General features: G+C 45.2%; 1 protein-coding gene across 9 annotated transcripts in view; it reads right to left on the bottom strand.

Moving 5' to 3' along the window:
• Window positions 1-27176, bottom strand: part of LOC137543610 (coagulation factor XIII B chain-like) — a 214306-nt gene that overhangs the window by 144555 nt on the left and 42575 nt on the right. For all 9 annotated transcript variants that reach the window (XM_068264713.1, XM_068264719.1, XM_068264715.1 and 6 more), the window contains exons 7-10: window positions 25295-25351; window positions 13321-13494; window positions 11399-11575; window positions 250-426 (exon numbers count right to left, since the gene is read on the bottom strand). In XM_068264713.1, the coding sequence (XP_068120814.1) occupies window positions 250-426; window positions 11399-11575; window positions 13321-13494; window positions 25295-25351 (585 nt within the window). The remainder of the gene's footprint in view (window positions 1-249; window positions 427-11398; window positions 11576-13320; window positions 13495-25294; window positions 25352-27176) is intronic.

Below are 27176 nucleotides of genomic sequence, written 5' to 3'. Positions count from 1 at the left end.
TATCGCACGAACACAGAACGTTAACGCGCAGAAAAAAATTGTGTTATCGTACAAATTCAATTTTTTGGCGCACCATAACCATTTTCACGCTAAATTTCGCGAAAAGCACTTTTCACAGCATGATAACAGTTATCACTGCTTTGTGAATAAAGCCCCATGTGCCCTGTAACTCATATTTTGAGTGTTCCTTCATGTTAGTGTTCCTTATCTATATACTGACAGTTCTGGAGTCCACTTTTGAGATCTTACCTACACATCTGGGAATTGGCTTCCAGCTTCCCTTCAAACATGTGGTTTTCTCCACTCCAATGAGATTATAGCCATCATTGCATCTGTATCTCACCGTGCTTCCGACAGGAAAAGTGGCTGGTTTTTCAATAATTTCTCCATTATTTATTTGGGGTGGATGAGTACAGTTTGCTTTTTCTGAAATCATGAAAGTAAAGAGTTAGCAAAATAAGAAAAGACCGATTTTGTGGCCTTATTGGCCATTTGATTTAATAATTCAATCAAATCGCATGAAAATCGGTGCCACGGCTTGCATGCCCAATCAGGCTAAAGTTGGTCAACTGTATCGATCAAGCATGCTGGAAAGATCTGGGACTGGCATGGTCGATCAGGTGAGCGGCAGCAGCAGCAGCGTGCGATATCGAGGTGACTGACAAATGCGGCGGAACACTCAGCCTCTCACTGACTGGATAGTGTAATGGTTCAGGGCTTTGCCTCTAACACAGGAAACCTGGGTTTGAATCTTGGCTCTTCCTGTGTAATGATCGCTGCTGCAGCAGCTATTACTGGAAGTAGTAGTGCTGCAGCTCAGGCAGTTCTGATCTATTTCCATGCAAGCTGCATAGCTTTGTCTGTCTTTCCCTGCTGTCAGCTTGTGACTGATTATCATTCACCTGTGTGGGAATCTGCATGTCTGCTCCCATTGGATGACCTCAGTATAAAGATCTGCTTCCTGCAGGGTTTCCTTGGGTTTTCATAGCTTCAGCTTAAGCCTGTCTTGCTGTCGCTTTAGGCCCCGATCGTGTTTCTTGTTATAAAGATACTTTGCTGGTCTTTGCATCATATATTGGTTCATTGCCAATATATATGCATACCAGCACGTTTATTATTTTCCTTGTATTTGTGTTACGTTAATACATCAGTGTCGCTGATGTATACGTACACGAACTGTTTATATCCTGTGTGCAGTTAGTCAGCTTTCCAGCACGTTTTGGTAGGTTGCGCGTACCGTGACCACCCGTGCTGAGGTAGTTACCCTGCTCCTGGTTCTGTTTGTGGATTGCGTTCATCTCTGCGAAGAGATAACGAATCCTTCTGAATCCTGTTCTGTTACTGTTTGTGGATTGCGTTTATCTCTGCGAAGAGATAACGAATCCTTCTGAATCCTGTTCTGTTACCGTTTGTGGATTGCGTTCATCTCTGCGAAGAGATAGCGAATCCTTCTGAGTCCTGTCCCCTGTATTACTCCAGTCCTAGTCAGCGTTCCTGCTTATGTCATATATCGGTTCATTGCCGATATATACATATGTTAGTCAGAAGTTACAAATAGTTTCATTGATAGCTGTAATTGTAATACGCTAGGAAAACATACTTATTGTATATTTATCTGTGTTACGTTCATCTATCTTTATCCTGCTATTTTCTGACTGTCCTGTCCTGTCTTTGTGAGGCACGCCATCGCCGCATCGCATTGGCTGCCTCATTCCAGTCTGTCTGGTTTTGGACGCTTGCTGTCGCTAAGTAGCCGCTAGCTAGCAAGCGTTCATTCTGTCTACCTGTCCAGATCTCCTCAGTTCTGGTTTATGCGCTCAGCACTACTTTGCGCTGAGACGTTATAACGAAAGCATTGTTTGTGGCTGTCAGATCTGCACCGGCTCTGTGCGCCACAATCTCCTATTGGAGTCAGTCCTCCCCTCCACTATACTAGGGATAGCCTGTTTCCTTGTGCTAGTGTGTGTACCTCCTCCACGCCAGCTCATGCGTTGCATGCTGACTGTGGAAAATACACCACCAAGCGTCACATTATGAAAACCCCATTACCAATCCCCATTGTGGGGGGGATTCCCAGAAAGTATGACACTGTTAATTATGGTTCCTGTTCCTTTAAGAAATTTGAAGAACTTAGCTCTGAAACAGAAAATGAGTTTTTCTCTGAATGTGCCAGGTTCCTGGCCAATCCCGATCTCCAAGCGACTCCTGTTTCAACCTGGGCACTCCAACTAAGTTATATTTTGTTTAAAGGGGAATTATTCCAGTGGGCATTTGATGTTCTCAATCATTCCGATTTGAAAGATAGACCGCTGGAATTTCTAGCGTTTGTGATCCATAACTGGTTGCGCATAGATCCATTGCCTTTTCCTCTTAATGAACTCCTGGCAGCAGGCCAATCAGCTGCTCCTTCAATTGCTTGCAAGAATGAGCAGCAAGCAGAAAGTGTTACTGATAATTTTCCTGCAGCTTTGAATAAATCACCAAAAACCGCAAGGTCAAAGGCAAAACGCAAACGTTCTAAGAAACGTGTCCAATCTGCAGAATCGTTATCCTTAGCGACTGAGACCTATAATGAGATTCTGCCATTAACAGATAATGAAATGCAATTGTCTTTCAGGGGAGTTAAATGGACTTATGAAACTACTAATGAACTTTCCTCCCTGGCTAGGGAAAATAAAGATTTTTGTTTAAAAGAATTATCTGAGTATGATTATGATGAGATATTACAGAGTATTGAACAAATCAACTTATTTGTGAACCAAGGGAAGTTTGCATACACTACAGTTCAACACTTGCTACAGGTATTGGAGATTCTTAGGAATAAGGAATCTGCCAATCATCTGCTAATTAACCCTATACATGTGCCTGCCACAATCATATCTGCAGACTGTGATCAGCCTAAATGTTTCGCTGTTAAGTATGCATGGGATCCTCCATTCGAGAGGGGAGAGATGGAAGCCCTGGTCTGTGAATGGAAGAATGATTCAAGTTCATTTTGTCAATTTTACAGTGCAAAAAGTGAAATGGTATTGAAGGCATGCATTAAGTCAGCCTATAACCTAATAGAGGCTGGTGTGTGTAGGTATGACTGTGTGGCTCCCTTGATTGATGTGTGGGAACTGATTTTGGATGATTTTTATGTGACTCCGAATTCGCAAATTTGGCGTTCTGACCCGCCTGCTTCAGCACCTTTGGCTGATTCAGCAGGTGATTCGGAGCTCTTTTTGTGTGAAATTGAAGTTCCTGCAATTCCACCCTGTACCATGGATAACTCAGTGTTACTTCCCAGTAAAACAGAAGCCACTGATACATTCTTAACCTTGCCCTGCGCAAATTTCTCAGCAGAGAATCCAGAGGTCCTGCTGACTTCCGAGTCCAGCCTAGCCAGTACTCATGACTCTTTGTTTAGTGAAACAGACACCAGAAAAATCTTGCCTGTCTCTGCAAACACTTCTGCAGAAATTACCTGTGTTAATAAAGTTCAACTCCTGTCTGATCCAGCAGATGCCAATAGATGCACTACATCAGTTTCCGAGTCCCAGCAATCCTGTCTAGTAAACTCAGAACCCCAGCATCTGAATTTTCCAATTTTACAAATGAATGGTGATTCAGATGCGCAAACATTGTGTCTTGATCTTCCTGTTTCTACACCTCGCTCTAGTTTCGTGAATAGCTCAGAGCATCTGCTATGTGAACCTGAAATAGCAGAATTATTACCTTGTTCAGAAAATTTTCCAATAAATTTGCCCTGTACCATGAATTGTGCAGTAGATCTCTCCAATGAAACTCAGGTCACAGAATCATTATGCTGTCCAGCAGGTGCTTCCATGGTTTTGTCCTGCAATATGGACTGTTCAGTAATCCTGTCCAGTGAAGCTGTGGTCGCAGAGTCTTATGCTTCACCCAGTACTTTGGATACTTTAAACCCTCTAGTAGAGGAGGCTGAAGCACTGCTTACCTCAGTTGGTGTTGCAGTAATATTCACTTGTCTAGCAGCTGTTTTGGAATTACAGTCGGCTCTAATAAAACTTGATGAATTTCTGCCCAGCAAAGCAGAAGCCATTGAAATATTGTCCTCGTCAGCAAGTGTGTCAGATACCTTGTCCTGTACACAGTCTGATTTAACCAATGTTGTTGAGTCCCTCTCCAGTGTTGTAACAGCCGAGGAACTCCAGCCCTGTCCTCTGAATGTTTCAGAAGTCTTGCCCTGTAACATGGATAATTCTGATTCTCTGGTCAAAATAATAGAAATCTCAGAATTTCAGTCCGGTCTGATGAGTGTTCCTGAAACCCAGCCCTGTATCCTGAAAGATTCTGGTTCTCTGGCCGCTGTGGCAGAGGTTCCAGAGTCCCCTTCCTGTCCAGGGAATTCCTCAGTTTTGCCTAGTCCAGTGGGGGCTGCTGCAATACTGACTTGTTCTGCAGCGCCTCATGAGCTCCAATCCAGTGTATTAAATGAGTCTCTGTCCAGTCCAGAGGTAGTTGTGGAGTCCCTGTCTGGTTCAGTGCATACATCAGAAGATTTGTCCTGTCTTGTTAGTGCCCCTGAATCTGATTTGTTACTGACTTTGCTGGAATCAGCGACATCTAAGTCTGATCCAGCATTCTCGTGTAAAAGTCCAGTAGTTGCGAAGTTTAGTCATGATGATTTTTTTTTGGCCAGTCCTGGTTTTGGTCCTGTCTTGGCTGACCCTGAGGCTCACAGTTCCTTGACATGCCCAGAGGTTTCTCTTGTGCCGGTGTGCCCAGATGTTCTTTGTGTGCCAGAATGCCCAAGTGTGTCTAAGGTGTTAGCGTGCTCTGATGCTTCCTTAGTGGGAACACGTTCTGATATTGCCAGTCTGCCTGCATGCCCAGAGATGGTTCTGGTCCCTGAAAGCCCTGATATTGATGTTTGTCCTTGTGGCCCTGACTCGGGAATTGCCCTAGGTTCCATAGGGGTTCTTGATGGTTCTCCATGTGAGCCTAAGGGGCATTCTGACCTATGGGGATCTCTTTGGAGCTTCAAGGTGTTCTGGGAGGTCTCTGAGAAAACTTGTCCTGGTGCCTTGGACTGATTCAACAGTGGGTTTTGTGTTGGTAAAGACAGTACCGGTGGGCATTGCAAAGGCTTTGGCGTTTCTGAACGGTTCCTGGAAGGCGGTGGGTATCGCTCAGGGAGTTTCGGAGGGCTTTCTTCTGGAAATCATGGTTCTGATGGGTGTCACACTGGGGCTTGTAGTACTGATGGGCATGATTCTGTAGGTTCTGGTTCTGATGGGTCCAGTCTTGTGGGGACTGATTCTGGAATTCGGTCTTGCCGGGCTGTCCCGGTCATCATGAATTATCAGTCAGACTGTTTTGTTGGGAATTTCAGTTTTGAAAAGCGTCTGGAATCCGCTTTTAAAGGCGGGGGTACTGTAATGATCGCTGCTGCAGCAGCTATTACTGGAAGTAGTAGTGCTGCAGCTCAGGCAGTTCTGATCTATTTCCATGCAAGCTGCATAGCTTTGTCTGTCTTTCCCTGCTGTCAGCTTGTGACTGATAATCATTCACCTGTGTGGGAATCTGCATGTCTGCTCCCATTGGATGACCTCAGTATAAAGATCTGCTTCCTGCAGGGTTTCCTTGGGTTTTCATAGCTTCAGCTTAAGCCTGTCTTGCTGTTGCTTTAGGCCCCGATCGTGTTTCTTGTTATAAAGATACTTTGCTGGTCTTTGCATCATATATTGGTTCATTGCCAATATATATGCATACCAGCACGTTTATTATTTTCCTTGTATTTGTGTTACGTTAATACATCAGTGTCGCTGATGTATACGTACACGAACTGTTTATATCCTGTGTGCAGTTAGTCAGCTTTCCAGCACGTTTTGGTAGGTTGCGCGTACCGTGACCACCCGTGCTGAGGTAGTTACCCTGCTCCTGGTTCTGTTTGTGGATTGCGTTCATCTCTGCGAAGAGATAACGAATCCTTCTGAATCCTGTTCTGTTACTGTTTGTGGATTGCGTTCATCTCTGCGAAGAGATAACGAATCCTTCTGAATCCTGTTCTGTTACCGTTTGTGGATTGCGTTCATCTCTGCGAAGAGATAGCGAATCCTTCTGAGTCCTGTCCCCTGTATTACTCCAGTCCTAGTCAGCGTTCCTGCTTATGTCATATATCGGTTCATTGCCGATATATACATATGTTAGTCAGAAGTTACAAATAGTTTCATTGATAGCTGTAATTGTAATACGCTAGGAAAACATACTTATTGTATATTTATCTGTGTTACGTTCATCTATCTTTATCCTGCTATTTTCTGACTGTCCTGTCCTGTCTTTGTGAGGCACGCCATCGCCGCATCGCATTGGCTGCCTCATTCCAGTCTGTCTGGTTTTGGACGCTTGCTGTCGCTAAGTAGCCGCTAGCTAGCAAGCGTTCATTCTGTCTACCTGTCCAGATCTCCTCAGTTCTGGTTTATGCGCTCAGCGCTACTTTGCGCTGAGACGTTATAACGAAAGCATTGTTTGTGGCTGTCAGATCTGCACCGGCTCTGTGCGCCACAATCTCCTATTGGAGTCAGTCCTCCCCTCCACTATACTAGGGATAGCCTGTTTCCTTGTGCTAGTGTGTGTACCTCCTCCACGCCAGATCATGCGTTGCATGCTGACTGTGGAGAATACACCACCAAGCGTCACATCCTGTTTAGTAAGCCAGGACCTATTCAATAGGAGAACTCGAGCAAGACTCCCAAAAACTTGTACTGCCGAAAGAGCGCATTCTCAGGGCTGGATTTACCATAAGGCACTGTAGGCACGTGTCTACAGGCGCCTGATGATGGAAAGGTAGCTCAGTCCCCTCCCCAAGCGCCACTCTCCCTCTTTGCATTGCATCCTGAGCAGAGCGTAAATGAGAGGTTACTCACCCTTCTCTCAGCATTCCAATGATGAGATCTCCCTTCAGTCAGGGGCAGCTCTAGCTACTTAAAGAGGAACTGAAGTAAGAGGTATACGGAGGCTGCCATATTTATTTCCTTTTAATCAATACCAGTTGCCTGGCAGCCCTGCTGGTCTATTTCTCTGCAGTAGTATCTGAATAACACCAGAAACAAGCATGCAGCTAGTCTTGTCAGATCTGACTTTAAAGTCTGAAACACCTGATCTGCTGTATGCTTGTTCGGGGGCTATGGCTAATAGTATTAGAGGCAGAGGATCAGCAGGGCTGCCAGGCAACTGGTATAAACATGGCAGCCTCCATATACCTCTATTTTCAGTTGTCCTTTAATACTGAGGGTTCCTCATACTAAGGGGCACTTGCAGCTACCTACACCAGGCAGGGAAAGTAGTGAAGTGACACTTGTGGTTCGAGTTTATAGGTCCATTCAGGGCGAAGTCGAAGCTGCCAGGACATCTGTGTCTATAGGCTCCTGTGATGTAAATCCGGGCCTGCGCATCCTACTGGCTGTAGCTCTGGTGCTTTGAGTCCGTCAGGATACAATATTCTGTGCCTTGTCTTGTCTCTGACCCCCAAATGTTAATGTGCTCTCCCAATCTCACCCAGTGGCGTAGCTAAGGAGCTATGGGCACCGGTGCACGTTTTGCAATGGGGCCCCCCAAGCACTCTATAATACATCACAATTGAGACGGCTTTAAAAACCAATAGAGGACAACCATAGTGTCAGAGGTGCAAGAAGAGGATGTATAACAGTTTGTTAATGATTACTATTATTCAAAGCATCTATAAAAGTGAATATTATCAGCACAGGACCAATAAAGAGCTAATACTGTGGTTGAGGGTGGGCACAACAGCCCTATAGCCCAAGGGCCCTGATGCGGTCGCTACCTCTGCACCCCCTATTGCTACACCCCTGATCTCACCTGATCCAGCTGGCCCTTCTGACCACCTGGGTCCCATCTGCTGCTTCCCAAAGGGCCCCACCTGGTTGCTCAGTACAGCGTGTGACACGTGTGTGATGTCACACACACACACACGCGTCACATATTATACATGCCAACCCCATGGGGTACTCACTCATGCGAAAGCAGCAGACAAGATCCGGAGCTGCTGGACAGTGTATGGGCAGCACACAGTTCTCTCTCTGATCAGATTCAATCGAACAGAGATCTGTCTCTTGGTTGGTCTGCCCCCAGATCACTAGATGTATGGGCACCTTCACTTTCCCATTTCTCCATGCACAAACCTGAGTGTCTGGGGGAAAGGTAATAACTATGGATCAACAAAAAAGCTAAAGCCTTATCTACACCATCAGATCGACGGTTCTATTACATCTTTTCCAACTGGTCCGATCGGATTCCAACCGCTTTTGCGATCGTTTTGTGTACTTATCAATGCAATAGTGATCGCAAAAAATAATCAATCGGAAACAATTTGGATGTCTACGCACGTTGCAATTTCTTATCAGATCACTGGTCGATCTGATCGAGAATTGTACAATGTAGATGAGACTTAAAAGCTTAATTAAGGCTTAAAGAGAACCCGAGGTGGCTTTGTATAACGTTAGTGGGGCACAGAGGCTGGTTGGGCACACTAACACCAGCCTCTGTTGCCCCATCGTGTGTGTCAAAGACCCCCCTGCTCGCCGCTATACCCCCGCAGAGCTGGCGACACGCAGCGTGTCGCCAGCACAATGTTTACCCTAGCGCTGTCTGTCAGCGCCGCTCCGCCGCCTCCTCCGCATCGCCGCTACCCGCCCTCGTCCCTTCCCTCACGCTGATTGGAGGGAAGGGACGAGGGCGGGTAGCGGCGATGCGGAGGAGGCGGGGGAGCGGCGCTGACAGACAGCGCTAGAGTACACATTGTGCTGGCGACACGCTGCGTGTCGCCAGCTCTGCGGGGGTATAGCGGCGAGCAGGGGGGTCTTTGACACACACGATGGGGCAACAGAGGCTGGTGTTAGTGTGCCCAACCAGCCTCTGTGCCCCACTAACGTTATACAAAGCCACCTCGGGTTCTCTTTAAAGGTAAGCTTAAGTCAGATAAAAAAAATGAGTTTTACTCACCTGGGGTTTCCCTCAGCCCCCTGCAGCTGATCAGTGCCAACGTAGAGTCGCTCAGATCCTCCCGGACCCGCCGGCGGCCACTTCCGGTTCCGCCGTCACTGGCCGTCAGGCTGGGAACGCGAGTGATTTGTCGCGTTCCCAGCTACAATAGCACCCCCTATACTGCTATTGCGGCAAGGAAGGCCACAAAACTTATCACACCTAAACTTATCATGCCTAAACTTATCACACCTAAACTTATCATGCCTTAACTTATCACACCTAAACTTATCATGCCTAAACTTATCACACCTAAACTTATCACGCCTAAACTTATCACGCCTAAACTTATCATGCCTAAACTTATCACACCTAAACTTATCACGCCTAAACTTATCACGCCTAAACTTATCACGCCTAAACTTATCACGCCTAAACTTATCACGCCTAAACTTATCACACCTAAACTTATCACACCTAAACTTATCACGCCTAAACTTATCATGCCTAAACTTATCATGCCTAAACTTATTACACCTAAATTTATCACGCCTAAACTTATCACACCTAAACTTATCACACCTAAACTTATCACCCCTAAACTTATCACGCCTAAACTGAGTTTAGACGTGATAAAGGGCTTTTCACCAGCGTGCTAACAGTTAGCACCGCTTTGTGAATCAAGCCCAATGTCACTTACTTTAATTATCATCATCATTAACCACAACAGTGATAATGAAATAAATTATAATACAGATATGACTGTCAATTTAGTAAGCAATTTGTTTTCTCCCAAGAGGATTTGTAAATACAATTGTAGCCATTCTGCATTCCATAAAAGACCGTTTATAAGGAGTTGCAAAAAATGTCATTTTTTTTCTTCTGTTAACTTGATTTCCACTAAATTTACAAAAGTATTCAAAGCTGTTTTCTGTTACACTTTTGGTCCCTTTGTGGGCAAACAGTTAAATTGTGTAAAAAGTGCAAAGCCTTATAGGACACCTGAGGTAAAAATAAATTAATGGAATAAATGATTGTATCGATCTTCCTTCTCCTAAAAATGACGTTTTATTTTATGTTTAAATCTACTTTTTTGCTCAATGACACATTCATTGAAGTATGCCAGTGCTAAAATCTATGAACTAAGAGGTAACTCTTTCCTGCTCTCAGAAGCCATTTTCTGCTAGGAAAGTGACTCTCACTGAAATTCCAACTATAAAACACTCTGTAGTCTGACCCAGTCCTGACTCAGACTGCCACTTACGTACCTGATATTTAACTCTTGCAGGCAGAGAAAGAAAAAAAGGAACACAGCATAGTTATTAGTGTGCTTGGCACTGTACATACACATGTCTATCTCATCACGTCACATGTCACCTCAGGTATCCTTTAAGGTGAGGCACATTGGCAGCTGAGATACTGAATTCTGCAGTGGAAATCGGTATGTGTAAATTGGAAATCCATGGATATAGCGCATTTACAAGACTCGGAAGTTTTAAGTCAATTAGGAGACTTGAAGGTATTAGACCAATCAGAGGATGCAAAAGATTTTAGGCCAATCAGAAACAAACCTATGTAAATCAGGTGTTTCTGACATTATTGTCAGTCCTGACAAGATTAGCTGCATGCTTGTTTCTGGTGTAATTCAGACACTACTGCAGCCAAATAGATCAGCAGGACTGTCAGGCAACTGGCATTGCTTAAAAGGAAATAAATATGACAGCCTCCATATAACTCTCACCTCAGATTAACTTTAAAGATTAGCACTTATTTTTAGGGGGGCCCGGAAGCCGCAGGGGGCCCCATGGGGTTATAAGTTACCCTGCCCTGAGAAACTGTCAACTTAGGGCACGGAGAGAAAAAGGTTTCTGCTCTCTGCACAATTGTTCTAATGACTGCATCTGCTCAGCCACTGATAAGGATTCATATAAAGTTTTGTAAACAGAGATTTGTAGACTGTGCAGCAGGGTCTTGTGTACAGTCCCCAACCTCTCTACCCCTCCCCAAGTGCTGTGTACTGTATTGATGCTGGAGAAGTCTGCAGAGCCAGTTCTGCTCCATCAGAAGTGGTCAGTGTAAGTGTAATAAACTGAGGCTGGGAGCACATCCATCTGTCGGCTTTCTGTGTGCATTTTCTGCCCATCATGTGTGTCTGTATGTGTAAAAACATGCACCTTTTATCCCAGAAGCTAATGTAATTAGCTTAATAGAAAAAAATGTGTGCAGTCAGTGCTTCATTGCTATCAGTTTTTTTTTTTTATCTGCGTGGGGAAAGCACATTAAAGTGTGCACTAGCCAAATTATAACATTGGATCTCAGTTTATCTGTGCAGAAAGCAAGGGGGGGCATCCAAAGTCTCACAGGTGGGCCCAGTGATTTCTAGTTACGTCTCTGGTCCCTATTGGGGTTATGTGGTTCTCCTTTTAAATCTTACCTACACAGCTGGGCGGAGGCATCCAGTATCCCTCCATACACATGTTTTCCTCTAAGCCGACGAGTTCATAGCCATCATTGCATGCGTATTTCACTGTGCTTCCGGTAAAAAACTGGTCTGTTTCTTTAACAATTTCTCCATTATCTATTTTCGATGGAGGGTTACACGGTGCTTTTCCTGAAATAGTGAAAGTAGCAGCTTAGTAAAAACGTTGAAAAACATCCTGATTTTCTCATATGGCTGTGGACAATGCTAACCTTTCTGCGGACATATAAAAGCAGCAAAGTACACTTTACCGATCCATTGTGGAATGGTTTAAAGTGAACTTGAGGTGAAAATAAATGATAAACAATTATATTTATTGTCCTACTTTTTTAAGTATCCCAGGGTTTTGTTTTATACTTAAATGTTTACAAAATAGGTTGAATGTGTTGCTGTCTCTAATCAGTGGCAGCCTAATAAGTGTCCCAGAGTTAGAAAAAGGTCAATAGTTCCTGTATTTTATCTCTCCCTGCCCTTAGAAGTTGTATTCTGCCAGGAAAACTTTTATTGCTGTAATTTGCTTATCAGTGATGTTTACTATATTCCCGACAAGCTACCAACAAGACAGAAACTGTCGCTTCCATGACTAGAAATTAACTCTTTCAGGCACTAAACTAAAAGAAGGCATTGCACAGGTAGCTTATTTTTTTGTCATTTTGGGGGACACCGGGCTAGCTACACTGGGGATCCGGCTGTCTGACCCCCTTAAATGCAAACTCCCCCCCCGCATGTAAAATGGCCTGGACCTTAAGAGGGGTTAGGCAGCAGGTCCCCAAAGGGTTAAACAAAAAACATTTCTTTGTTACATCTGATACAAATCTTAAAATAAATCTTCACTGTTTCTACTTCTGGATTCATGAAAGCAAAAAAGCGGAACGAAAGCTAACCCGAGTAGGAGGCGGAGGCAATGCGGAGGAGCAGTGATTGACACGCTGGCAGGTAAACAGAAGGCTTGAGACAATCAGATTGTTGCTAGCCTGTCGATATTTTTCAGGGGGGACAGCAGAGCCCAGGGTGACTGGCAGCGGCAGCAGAAGGACAAAGAAGCACGCCATTGTGCAGAGATCATGCCTCTGTGTCCTATTAAGATTTAGAAAATCCGCCTCGGGTTCTCTTTAAAGTCACAGGCTTGCTTTAAATGCAGAAGTCAGAATACACAAGTATACAATAATTATTTATCATACAGTACATTAAAATGTACAACAGCCAGATGTCATTTTACTAAGTTTAAAAAAAAAAACATTTTTGCTTTGAAACTTTTAATATCGATTTTCTCCAAAACTTCAAGGTCCTTTTCAATTAAAAAAAAAAAAAAAAGCTTATTCCCACTTGTTTCTGAACTCGTCTTTATAATGTACGTGTAAAATCGCTTATGACGGCCGCATAAATCATTTTTCAAAAATGTACAAATTTACAAATGGATTCCGCAATATCAATTCATTTTTGAAATCGTAATTACGTGTAATCGTAATTGTGACATTTACTCAACATTTTGTGTATTACGATCAGTGTTGCTTGCGAATCTTTGCCAAAGTAATTTTCGCAAAGAAAATGCTATTTTTAATTGTGAAATTTTTGTGGAAAATAGGCTTGTATTTAAATCAATATTTTTACAGAGAATATGCAAAAAAATCAATATTTTTATCGCAGAAAAAAATGTGAAAAACACAACAGAGCAGAAAAACTATATTTTTACCGCGAAAAGCGCAAAAAACTAAAAAAACGAATTTTTAAAGGAATTTTCACTCTACAATCAAATTTAACTATTCTTTTCATGATAATTAATACAAAAAGAATATTGTCATTTTCACTCATCACTGATTACCATCATGACTATAACACTCGTGCATTTAAGTACACTAAGTGAATAAAAGACTCACGTAAACACCAGGGAGGAGACTGCCATTTCCCGTCCTTACACTGAATTCTTCCTGAACCGAACATCACGTATCCAGGACCACAGTTGATCTCTACCTCATCCCCATCAACGTATTTATCTTTCTGATGCTCTATCTCAGCTGATGGAGGAACAGGTGCCGGAGGGCAGGTGGGGTCTGGAAGAATGATAATGAAGAAACAATATTTATTTAATGTAACATGTATTTGACTTAAAGTCATTGGGAACCACTGTAAAAAAACAAAAGTCAGATACTTACCTAAGGAGAGGGAAGGCTCTGAGTCCTAATGGGCCTTCCCTCATCTCCCGGTGCCAGTTCCAGCTAAGGAGCCCCCGTAGCAGCAATTAGTGTTGGGCGAACATCTAGATGTTCGGGTTCGGGCCGAACAGGCCGAACATGGCCGCGATGTTCGGGTGTTCGAGCCGAACTCCGAACATAATGGAAGTCAATGGGGACCCGAACTTTCATGCTTTGTAAAGCCTCCTTACATGCTACATACCCCAAATTTACAGGGTATGTGCACCTTGGGAGTGGGTACAAGAGGAAAATTTTTTTTTGCAAAAAGAGCTTATAGTTTTTGAGAAAATCGATTTTAAACTTTCAAAGGGAAAACTGTCTTTTAAATGTGGGAAATGTCTGTTTTCTTTGCACAGGTAACATACTTTTTGTCGGCATGCAGTCATAAATGTAATACATATAAGAGGTTCCAGGAAAAGGGACCGGTAACGCTAACCCAGCAGCAGCACACGTGATGGAACAGGAGGAGGGTGGCGCAGGAGGAGAAGGCCACGCTTTGAGACACAACAACCCAGACCTTGCATGAGGACAAGAAGCGTGCGGATAGCAATTTGCATTTTGTCGCCATGCAGTCATAAATGTAATACAGATGAGAGGTTCAATAAACAGGGACCGGAAACGCTAACCCATCACAGATGTTCATTGTTCATGTTACTTGGTTGGGGTCCGGGAGTGTTGCGTAGTCGTTTCCAATCCAGGATTGATTCATTTTAATTTGAGTCAGACGGTCTGCATTTTCTGTGGAGAGGCGGATACGCCGCCGATCTGTGACGATGCCTCCGGCAGCACTGAAACAGCGTTCCGACATAACGCTGGCTGCCGGGCAAGCCAGCACCTCTATTGCGTACATTGCCAGTATGTGCCAGGTGTCTAGCTTCGATACCCAATAGTTGAAGGGTGCAGATGGATTGTTCAACACAGCTATGCCATCTGACATGTAGTCCTTGACCATCTTCTCCAGGCGATCGGTGTTGGAGGTGGATCTGCACGCTTGCTGTTCTGTGTGCTGCTGCATGGGTGTCAGAAAATTTTCCCACTCCAAGGACACTGCCGATACCATTCCCTTTTGGGCACTAGCTGCGGCTTGTGTTGTTTGCTGCCCTCCTGGTCGTCCTGGGTTTGCGGAAGTCAGTCTGTCGGCGTACAACTGGCTAGAGGAGGGGGAGGATGTCAATCTCCTCTCTAAAGTCTCCACAAGGGCCTGCTGGTATTCTTCCATTTTGACCTGTCTGGCTCTTTCTTCAAGCAGTTTTGGAACATTGTGTTTGTACTGTGGATCCAGAAGGGTATAAACCCAGTAATTGGTGTTGTCCAGAATGCGCACAATGCGTGGGTCGCGTTCAATGCAGTCCTAGGCCGAAGAGGTCATAGCCTAGGGTCACAAAACCTGTTTATTTGGGCAATTTCAATGGTGGCGAGTCTGACGTACATAAATCGCAGCAATGGCCGTTAGCAACGTCTGAATCTCACGAAATGTCTCATGCAGGTAGAAGACATATTGTTAGACTTGGGCTCCAAAGATGGGTTCCCTACATCTCTGCAAACCAGAGTTACTGGGCTCCAAATTTGGTAAAATCCCCCATAGGCTTTCATTGGGCCTCCTATTTACAGTTCCAAAATCTCACATCTTTTCAAAGGGCAATTACTCAGCAGTGGCAAATTTTCTAGCATTGTAGGGACCCTTAGGGGGAACATGACTGGTGAGTTTCGGGCCCCTAGGCCGAAGAGGTCATAGCCTAGGGTCACAAAAACCTGTTTATTTGGGCTATTTTAATGGTAGTGATGGTGACGTACATAAATCTCAGCCATGGCCGTTAGCAACGTCTGAATCTCACGAAATGTCTCATGCAGGTAGAAGACATATTGTTAGACTTGGATTCCAAAGATGGGGTCCCTACATCTCTGCAAACCAGAGTTACAGGGGTCCAAAATTGGTAAAATCCCCCATAGGCTTTCATTGCCTCCCTATTTCACTTTCCAAAATCTCACATCTTTTCAAAGGGCAATGGCTCAGCAGTACCAAATTTTCTAGCATTGTAGGGACCCTTAGGGGGAACATGACTGGTGAGTTTCGGGCCCCTAGGCCGAAGAGGTCATAGCCTAGGGTCACAAAAACCTGTTTATTTGGGCTATTTCAATGGTAGTGATGGTGACGTACATAAATCTCAGCCATGGCCGTTAGCAACGTCTGATTCTCACGAAATGTCTCATGCAGGTAGAAGACATATTGTTAGACTTGGATTCCAAAGATGGGGTCCCTACATCTCTGCAAACCAGAGTTACAGGGGTCCAAAATTGGTAAAATCCCCCATAGGATTTCATTGCTTCCCTATTTCACTTTCCAAAATCTCACATCTTTTCAAAGGGCAATGGCGCAGCAGTACCAAATTTTCTAGCATTGTAGGGACCCTTAGGGGGAACATGACTGGTGAGTTTCGGGCCCCTAGGCCGAAGAGGTCATAGCCTAGGGTCACAAAAACCTGTTTATTTGGGCTATTCCAATGGTAGTGATGGTGACGTACATAAATCTCAGCCATGGCCGTTAGCAACGTCTGAATCTCACGAAATGTCTCATGCAGGTAGAAGACATATTGTTAGACTTGGATTCCAAAGATGGGGTCCCTACATCTCTGCAAACCAGAGTTACAGGGGTCCAAAATTGGTTAAATCCCCCATAGGATTTCATTGCCTCCCTATTTCACTTTCCAAAATCTCACATCTTTTCAAAGGGCAATGGCTCAGCAGTACCAAATTTTCTAGCATTGTAGGGACCCTTAGGGGGAACATGACTGGTGAGTTTCGGGCCCCTAGGCCGAAGAGGTCATAGCCTAGGGTCACAAAAACCTGTTTATTTGGGCTATTTCAATGGTAGTGATGGTGACGTACATAAATCTCAGCCATGGCCGTTAGCAACGTCTGAATTTCACGAAATGTCTCATGCAGGTAGAAGACATATTGTTAGACTTGGATTCCAAAGATGGGGTCCCTACATCTCTGCAAACCAGAGTTACAGGGCTCCAAAATTGGTAAAATCCCCCATAGGCTTTCATTGCCTCCCTATTTCACTTTCCAAAATCTCACATCTTTTCAAAGGGCAATGGCTCAGCAGTACCAAATTTTCTAGCATTGTAGAGACCCTTAGGGGGATCATGACTGGTGAGTTTTGCCACTGCTGAGCCATTGCCCTTTGAAATGGTGTGAGATTTTGGAACGGTAAATAGGAGGCCCAATGAAAGCCTATGGGGGATTTTACCAATTTTGGAGCCCTGGTTTGCAGAGATGTAGGGACCCCATCTTTGGAATCCAAGTCTAACAATATGTCTTCTACCTGCATGAGACATTTCGTGAAATTCAGACGTTGCTAACGGCCATTGCTGCGATTTATGTACGTCAGACTCGCCACCATTGAAATTGCCCAAATAAACAGGTTTTTGTGACCCTAGGCTATGACCTCTTCGGCTTAGGACTGCATTGAACGCGACCCACGCATTGTGCGCATTCTGGACAACACCAATTACTGGGTTTATACCCTTCTGGATCCACGGTACAAACACAATGTTCCAAAACTGCTTGAAGAAAGAGCCAGACAGATCAAAATGGAAGAATACCAGCAGGCCCTTGTGGAGACTTTAGAGAGGAGATTGACATCCTCCCCCTCCTCTAGCCAGTTGTACGCCGACAGACTGACTTCCGCAAACCCAGGACGACCAGGAGGGCAGCAAACAACACAAGCCGCAGCTAGTGCCCAAAAGGGAATGGTATCGGCAGTGTCCTTGGAGTGGGAAAATTTTCTGACACCCATGCAGCAGCACACAGAACAGCAAGCGTGCAGATCCACCTCCAACACCGATCGCCTGGAGAAGATGGTCAAGGACTACATGTCAGATGGCATAGCTGTGTTGAACAATCCATCTGCACCCTTCAACTATTGGGTATCGAAGCTAGACACCTGGCACAAACTGGCAATGTACGCAATAGAGGTGCTGGCTTGCCCAGCAGCCAGCGTTATGTCGGAACGCTGTTTCAGTGCTGCCGGAGGCATCGTCACAGATCGGCGACGTATCCGCCTCTCCACAGAAAATGCAGACCGTCTGACTCAAATTAAAATGAATCAATCCTGGATTGGAAACGACTACGCAACACTCCCGGACCCCAACCAAGTAACATGATCAATGAACATCTGTGATGGGTTAGCGTTTCCGGTCCCTGTTTATTGAACCTCTCATCTGTATTACATTTATGACTGCATGGCGACAAAATACAAATTGCTATCCGCATGCTTCTTGTCCTCATGCAAGGCCTGGGTTGTTGTGTCTCAAAGCGTGGCCTTCTCCTCCTGCGCCACCCTCCTCCTGTTCCATCACGTGTGCTGCTGCTGGGTTAGCGTTACCGGTCCCTTTTCCTGGAACCTCTTATATGTATTACATTTATGACTGCATGCCGACAAAAAGCATGTTACCTGTGCAAAGAAAACAGACATTTCCCGCATTTAAAAGACAGTTTTCCCTTTGAAACTTTAAAATCGATTTTCTCAAAAACTATAAGCTCTTTTTGCTAATTTTTTTTTCCTCTTGTACCCACTCCCAAGGTGCACATACCCTGTAAATTTGAGGTATGTAGCATATAAGGAGGCTTTACAAAGCACGAAAGTTCGGGTCCCCATTGACTTCCATTATGTTCGGAGTTCGGCTCGAACACCCGAACATCGCGGCCATGTTCGGCCCGAACTCGAACATCTAGATGTTCGCCCAACACTACACGTGACCCGTTCGGCCAATCACAGCGCTAGCCGAACGTTCGGGTAACGTTCGGCCATGCGCTCTTAGTTCGGCCATATGGCCGAACAGTTTGGCCGAACACCATCAGGTGTTCGGCCGAACTCGAACATCACCCGAACACGCTGATGTTCTGCAGAACCCGAACAGTGGCGAACACTGTTCGCCCAACACTAGCAGCAATCGAGCAATTCGGTTAAATGGTGCTATCTTCGCTGCCGAAGGAAGTCTTACTGAGCCCGAGTGCTCCCAAAGACGGGCCGCTCCATACTGCTCATGCGTGAGCGTCCTCTATCGCATAATTGTGCATGCGCAGTATGGAGCCGCCTGTCTTTGGGAGGACTCAGCTCCCGAAGACTTCCAAAGTCCCTCGCAATGGGGGATTTGAACGGAGGATCCTGAGCTGCATGGAGGGAGAGGAGAGGGAAGGCTCATTAGGACTCAGAGCATTCCATCTCCTCAGGTAAGTGTCGGACTTTTGTTTTTTTACAGCGGGTCACAATGACTTTAAAACAGAATATGACATAAATCAGAATATAAAGCAGTCCATATTAATGAAAGCTCACTCTCATAGTGGAGCACACTGTAGGCCCACTATGTGGTCACAGTGGCCAAACCCATAGGGAAGCCATTTGGACCTGAAGCATAAAACACTTGTCTTTCTCCTGAATGAACACTTAGTTAGGCATTAGACAAATGTACCTAGTACAGATACGGTGAGATACCATTGCCATAGAAATTGCGTACTACAATCTGAGAATGAGCTTTACATACACGTACCTATGACAAGGCAACCTGTAATACTGCAACACAGAGGCCCATATGCAATGCCTGAGTTTTCTCAAAAACAGTTTTCTCAGTCTTTCAAATTCTTTTTAAAATAACTTTTTAGCACTGTGCAATGTGAAAAGTACTAAACAAAATAAGTGAAAAAGTATCTTAAAAATAATTTCGAGTATGTTCCTGCTTTCTGGTGGTCTATTGTATTATTATTATTATTATTATTAGGTGTATTTATTGTATTTATAATGCCCCAACATAGCACATAGTGCTGGACATCAGTTAAGGTTACTAACTGATTAATAATTTAGGGGGGACATACAGCAATAAGACAATACAGGAATACAAGAAAACCAGATCACACAGCACAGTATGAGTACAAGGTAATGCTAAGGCCCCGTTCACACTTGCGGTTCGAGTCCGCAAGTGTCCGGGGGTCCGGGGGCCGCAAAGAGACCGTACGGGTCTCTGCGGTGGCCACAAGTTCCTACCAGTTGCGGATCCGGAATGTATCAGTTCCGGCTACAATAAAGTAGCCGGAACTAGATACATTGCAGTGCCAGAAAGGCACCACAAGCATGGGAGATACTGGCGTGTAGTCCGGGCCCCCCAAGTGGCATAGGACCGGTGCTGGAAGAATCCAGTCCTATTGCCAGTGTGATGAGAAACATCCTTTTCTCATTGCACAGCATAGCCGCATGTTCGGGTCAGGATCCGGCCCGGGAAAAATGGAGCATGTTGGAAAAAAAGCCAGATCGTCCCGGAGCTGCGTTCCCAGATCGGATGCGGATCTGGACGGTCGCACGAGTGTGAATGGATACATTGATTAACAATGTATCCATTCACCATCCGCTGTGTACGGAGCGTTCCGGGTCCGGGGAAGCCAGACCTGGAACGCTAATGTGAACCGGGCCTTAGTCAGTCACTGGATGGGAGCATGGAGTTAAGGCAATTCGAGTTCACTCAAATCCATAGCATGGGTGTATGGTAATGGAGGTGCGTGAACAGGTAGGAGACACAAGGAGGAGGACTCTGCCAAAGGCTTACAATCTAGAGAGAGAGGTAAGGACACGAAAGGTAGGGGACCAGAGTTCAGCTGTGGGTTTAAAGTAGGGGGGTAGGCCAAAGTGAAAAGGTGCACTTATGAGGGCCTTCTTGAAGATGTTGAAGGAGAGGGCAACCCTAAAGGGTTACAGTACAGTAGGGAGTTCCATAGTGATGGAGCAGCTCTTGAGAAGTCTTGAGAAGTCCTGGAGGCTTGCATTGGACTGCGTGATGTGGTGGGTGGTCAGGCGAAGTTCATTGTAGGAGCAGAGTGAGTGGCTAGGTGTGTACCTCCCCAATCAGCGGGAGGGAAGGGACACGGGCGGGTAGCGGCGATGCCGAGGAGGCGGCGGAGCGGCGCTGACAGACAGCGCTAGGGTAAACATTGTGCTGGCGACACGCTGCGTGTCGCCAGCACTGCGGGGGTATAGCGGCGAGCAGGGGGGTCTTTGAGGCACACGATGGGGCAAAAGAGGCTGGTGTTAGTGTGCCCAACCAGCCTCTGTGCCCCACTAGCATAATGCAATGCCACCTCGGGTTCTCTTTAATTTAGTATATTGTTTAAAGTAATTTATTTACTAGATAAAATAATTTTACAGGAAAAGCAAGATCTAAAGGGGTGGAGGGCGCTATTGTAGGTTAATCTCAGAGATTCCTATTTCACCCGCTGCTAACTGGTCACGTGTGCGATCCCACTGACCCACACGAAACAAGAAACACTAATATTGAGCAAAAGACCAATTACGCTGGGTATAACTAATCAGTTATTTTAGACCATCAATAATAATAGATGCTTATGCATAGAAAAAGTACTTTAAAATATATAGTTTTATTCTTATAAAACATGTATCTCCCGGGCGGCAGTTCACTTTTTACTGGCTTTGGTAAAGGCGGCTGTGGACCGCTGAAACGCGTCAGCACTTCAGTAAATCCACCTGGGGATCCGAAATGCACCAAGGAATACAGCACAACTAAACGCACGAAAAACGACTCCTACTAAGTCTGTGTAGTGAAGCTGTATAGTGGTAACCACGCAACCACGCAATAGGAGACGCAATAGGAGACGCAGGCAACAGGTGACGTCACTGGAACTGAACTAGCCGCCACCCGGAATCGCCGCTGCGCTTCACCGCCGCAGCGACAGAGGAATACACGGGAGACGCGAGCTGTTACGAGTTGTAGAGCAGCCGGCCGGAGCTCCAACTCGCGAACTGGACTAATGTTCATATCGTAACCTAGAGGCAACCTAGAGGGGAGCGTGAGTATACAAAACTGCACCCAAAGGTATACCGCTCCTGAAATACACACTGGATAGCGCTAATACAGGGGAAGGAACTTTACGTTACGTTACTGACTAGTGAATCAGCACTTTTCTTACTCAGGAGGACTAATCATAAGGGGATCGGCAAGACCACTGAAGAGGAACTGTGTGCAACAAATACTGATACCCCCTAATCCAGAAGTCTCCATCATAAATTCACCATCTATATTCATTGCCCAATTTGCTAGTACCCAATAAGCTGTACGTACCCAAATCATTCCCCCTCTCCACGTATTTATCCCAAGTAACCCTACACCCACACATCTTTTCCCCCCTTTTTTACACATTGGAAGGTCTGAGTGTGCTTGAATGGATGTATGTTATATTTCAAAGCAATTTTATTGATTATATTGGTACCTATGTCGTTTTATGCAACATATTTTTATGAGTATACTTCATGAGTACAACTGTTCGATACATGTTTTATAAGAATAAAACTATATATTTTAAAGTACTTTTTCTATGCATAAGCATCTATTATTATTGATGGTCTAAAATAACTTTTAGTTATACCCAACACAATTGGTCTTTTGCTCAATTTTACAGGAAACACTGTCACCCACTGAGAACAGGACAAACTACAGTAAAAAGGAAAAAGCTACATGTTGCAGTTCAGCTGCCTGTCTGAAAGAGGCCTAAAGGCACTTTTCCACTGAGAAGCGCAACCACAAGCACACTGTATTGAGATTACACAAACCGTAATTTACACTCACCATGTTTGTGCTGTGAAGTCACCGGGAATGGAACGCAATCACACAAAGAATTGCACAAACCGACAATTGCACTCTAGGGAAAACAAATTGTGCTAGTGGGTGTAACGATCGGTGTAACACAGAGAGGATCTGATTACCGGTGATCTGCAGTATCACCGAGAATGCAGATATATACCAGATTATTGATGATCTGCAGTATCACCGATAATCAGATATATCTCTAACCTCTGGACACCTGAGTGACAGGAGTGTTTAGGTGCAACAGTAATACTTTGAGGAGCACGCCCTGAAGGCAGGTGCAAGAGCAGATAGGAATCCTGCTTGGCAACTGGTTTCTTCCGTAGACTTAACTCTCCCGGGGGAGGAGTCAGACAGCGAGTGGGAAGGACAGAACGTGAGTGACACCAAGAGAAGTGTCACTGACAGATCTGTGAACTATCTCCTGACAGGAGAGATAGTTCTTGAGGTCGGACAAGCCAGGTCGTTAACACACGGACAGATAAAGTACAGAGACAGTAGGCAGATTCAGAATCCAGGGACTAGCCGAGTTTTGGCAACAGAGAATCAGAAAGACAAAGGTACAAAATCAGAGATCTGGAGAATGGTCAGGAATGCAGAAAGTCATAACATATAATCAACAATGCCTAGACTTGAGTGTGAGCTCCAAGATTCTCACATTCCAGGAACTAGACTAGATAATACGAATAATACAGATGGTACAGAATTCCTAGACTAAGGTGTGAGTTCCTTGGCCGTCAACACCTAGGAAATTGGTCTAGATAACAATACAGATAATAACAGAATTCCTAGACTAAGGTGTGAGATCCTTGGCCATCAACACCTTTGGAAACTGGTCTAGTAACACAGATACTGACAACGTCTGAGTGCTACCACGTAGTGATCGCAACGGCAGACAACCAGCAAATGCCCAGTCACCAGTATATATAGTTCAGCGCTCTCCAGCGCCTCCCACAAGTGCTGGACCAATGGAAACGTTTCTGGCGTCAGCTCAGCTGATCCCCCACTGACTGGCATAAAGCTCTTCCTCTCAGCGCGCGCGTGCGTCCACCTAAACCTATGTGAACTACAGCTCCCAGCCACACCAGAACCCTGCTGTGAAATGCCCGTTGTGCTGCACGCGGAATACGCCGCCATGCCGCCAGCGCATGCGGCGGTTCCTCCGCGTTCAGGCAGACACAAAGACGAGTGAGCACATACATCAGTAGTCACGCTGGACGCGGAATCCGCCGCCCTGCCAGAAGCGCATGCGGCGGTACTTCCGCGTTTTCTCACAGTGGGCAATCGCGATTTACATATAAGCCGTGGTGCTGCTGTGATTGACAAGAGGGCTGCAGCCCAATTTTTGAAGCAGATCACAGCCTAGTGGAAATGGGCCCTTAGTCCATTTTTGGCCAATTTTATTGGGAATAAAGCAGTGCAAATCACAATGTTTCAGTCCAAGGGACCTTTATCAAGTGCTAACCATACATACAACATATGCAAAACATTCTTCTATAATTATAGTGTATTGCAATAAAATAAACCCTGAGATCCAGGGGACGAGCACACTCTTAAAGAGACATCAGCTCTTTTGACTTAAATGCACACGGCATTATTTTACTAAAGCATCTTAAATTAAAGTTTTCATTGAGTCCATTAGGTAAACGCATGATCAGGTTGTCAGATTGTTATAAGTTCCCTCTTGTAACAGTTTTTTTCACCATCATGTCATCCTGTTCACGATACCTTTCATCTCTAAAGATAACCCTCCTAGCTCTGACAAACCGACTTTTCAGTGGACCTTTTATAAGGGGTTGTGAATGGAAGGTGTTAAGAAATGCAACTTAATGGGGGCCTATTAGCCACAAATAAGTAGATAAGCAACTAAACAAAGTTTAGCCAAAAATCTAACAAGCATGTGTCAACTAAACTTAGTTTAGTGTCTTATCTACTTATTTGTGGCTAATATGCCCCCATTAGGTTGTATTGCTTTGCAGCTTCCATCCACAACCCCTTATAAAAGGTCCACTGAAAAGTCGGTTTGTTAGAGCTAGGAGGGTTATCTTTAGTGATGAAAGGTTTCGTGAACAGGAAGACAAGATGGTGAAAAAAAATTGTTAAAAGAGGGAATTTATAACAATCTCACAACCTGATCATGCATTTACCTAATGGACTCAATTAAAACTTTAATTTAGCTTGTTAGACTTTTGGTAGAAGCATTTGATCTTCTGCTTGCTTGTTCAGGGTCTATGGCTAAGACTATGCGAGGGAGAGGATCATCAGAATAGCCAGGCAATCTGCATTGTTTAAAAGGAAATACATACAGTACGTCAGCCTCCACATGTCTCTTACCTCTGGTTCTGTAATCTGTAACAAATAAAACGTCCCCTGGGGGGTACTCACCTCGGTAGGGGGAAGCCTTATGGTCCCAATGAGGCTTCCCCCTCTACTGTAGCTGTAGGCAATCCAGCGCTGGCTCCCCCGAAGTGTTCCGCAATCCGGGCTCGACATGGCTAATATATTTACCTTTCCTGGCTCCAGTGGGGGCGCTGTTGCGGCTATCAGCACAGAGATAGGTGGAAATAGCCAATCTCCGTCGGGTCCGCTCTACTACGCAGGTGCAAGAGACTTGCGTCTGCGCAGTAGAGCGGCCTGACAGCGTTGGGCTATTTCCGCCTATCTCCGAACGGAGAGCCAATACTGTGCCTGCGCTGGAGCCTGGAAGGTAAATATTTACATCCTCGCCATTCCGGGAGCTTTTTCCCCGCCGCCATGGGACACAGGAGGACGGGGGAAGCCTCAATAGGATCCGGAGGCTTCCCCCACCTCAGGTGAGTACCCCCCAGGGGAATTTTTTCTCATTACAGGTTTTCTTTAACACAACCATAGAGGGCTTGGTGTCAGTGTACTGCTGGAGTATGAACTCAATTGTAGCTCTCACACACAAGGACTGACTTTGTTTATGTGTTTTAGCTAATTTCTCTACAATTATTTGCTGCATAGACAAAAAAACAAAAAAAAAATACCTGATGTATTGTCTATATCTATGAGAGTTAAAGATGTTTTTTGGATGAGGCTCGGTGCTGTAAAAAACAAACAAGAGGAAAAAAAGTAAATTATTACATTACAGTTAGAATCAAGTGAATATATTACCCCATTATACTTATCTTGTTGGAGAGAATATATTGTTCTTATAGCTCTTCATCAGGGGCATAACAATAGCTGATGGTGCCGGCTATGAGGCCCGCCCCTCCTCCCACCCACCTTGAAAATTATAAGCTGTGGGGCTATGTAACTATATTTACCTGATCCACCTGCCACACATCTTCACTTCCTTCTGGCAGCCACTGTTTTTGTGCTGCACACATGGATCCTGATCATGTGACACAGGGAGCCACGAATGCAGCACTGAGCTAGTGGCTTATGGAAGGAAGAGGAGATGTGTGACACAACAGTATCAGGTGAATATAGTTATATGCATGGCTGGATTTCTGGCAAGGCCACAAAGGCCATGGCCTAGGGAACAAGGAAAGCAAGGGGCGGCCGGATGTGGGCAGTAGGGTGGCAGTAGCAGGTACTGTGCAGAACATTTGTCCTGCTACACAGAGTTTACACATAGCAGTGGGCGTCTACCAACAGCCAGATCTGGCGCTTAGGGGATGAAGGGGCAGCAAACAGGCACTACAGTGATCTCTGATCTTTCCATCACTTACCAATTGTGCAGCCCACCAAGGAGTTTACAATCTAATATTTGCCATCATGTCACTAACTGTCCTCAAAGGAGCCTACAATCTAATCCCTGCCATGTTGGGGGGGGGGGGGGAGTTTAGGATGCTGTTGGTCCGTGAGCAGCTGGTCATTGTGGGCCTTGGGTGGCAAAAAATTAAAATCCGGCCCTCTTTATACGGCACTGCTGTGCTAATGCTCCGGGTAGGGACACTGTCTACTTTTGGTGGTAGGATTGGCAACTGGGGCGGAGGCATCCGCAGGGGTTTGGCAGATGAGTGGGATGTCCCTTCAGGGGCTGTGCTAATGCTTGAGGGAAGGAGGGAGTAGCACATCACTGGCTAATTTCAGTAGGAGGGTTGGCACATGCAGGGAGGGGGGGGGGTAGGTTTGTTTGCTTGGTTTGTTTACCAGGGGGGCTTCCATTTTATGCCCCTGTCTGAAGTTTTTGTTTGATTATTCAATGGTGGGTGGTAGTTTATAAATAAATACTTATAAAGATGGCACTGGTTGCATACCATCCAACTTTTTGAGATAAGAAAGAGGGACACTTTAGCCACGCCCCTGCCACACCCCTAGTTACAAAACGTGGAAAAACAAGCTGCTCCTGAATATCACAGACTGCTACTTACAACCACTACACTGTCAGACTCAGGTGCCTTGGTTTAATGTTTCTTCTAGTTATAGCCAGATTGATGGGTGGCATTCATGATGTCATCTAGGTCATACTGCAAGCTAGCAATATGGTCTCCAATCCTGCTGCTTCTATGAGGCCAGCCTGCTAGTCCTGTGACACTGGGAGTTGTTGAATGAACTGAATGACATCATGAATGCAACCCATACATGTAAATAGAAGAAGAAGAAGCAATATAAAGGCACAAGTTATTGGCGCTCACCACTCACCTGTCTGGCCAGCATGCTCCTCCTTCAGGCTCTGTTTTTCTGCCTTCATCCTCGCGGGTGCCTCTTCTCCGTGACCTCGCAGCATATTATGTGAGTACAGAAGAGGCAACCATGAGAAGGACAAAGACAGGAAGGACCACGCTGGACAGATAGGTGTGTGGTGAGTGTGCTCTGCTCCTGCTAATGCTCTGCAGGAGCCCTGGGAGAGCATTATTAATTGGTGGGTGACATAGTGTTCCATTAGCTGGCTCTGAGGCCCTAGGGAACAACCAAACACCA

Source organism: Hyperolius riggenbachi, unplaced genomic scaffold (assembly GCF_040937935.1).
Source record: "Hyperolius riggenbachi isolate aHypRig1 unplaced genomic scaffold, aHypRig1.pri scaffold_117, whole genome shotgun sequence".
NCBI lineage: Eukaryota > Metazoa > Chordata > Amphibia > Anura > Hyperoliidae > Hyperolius > Hyperolius riggenbachi.
Note: the sequence above shows the minus strand (reverse complement) of the source record. Positions and strands in the feature narration are given on the sequence as shown.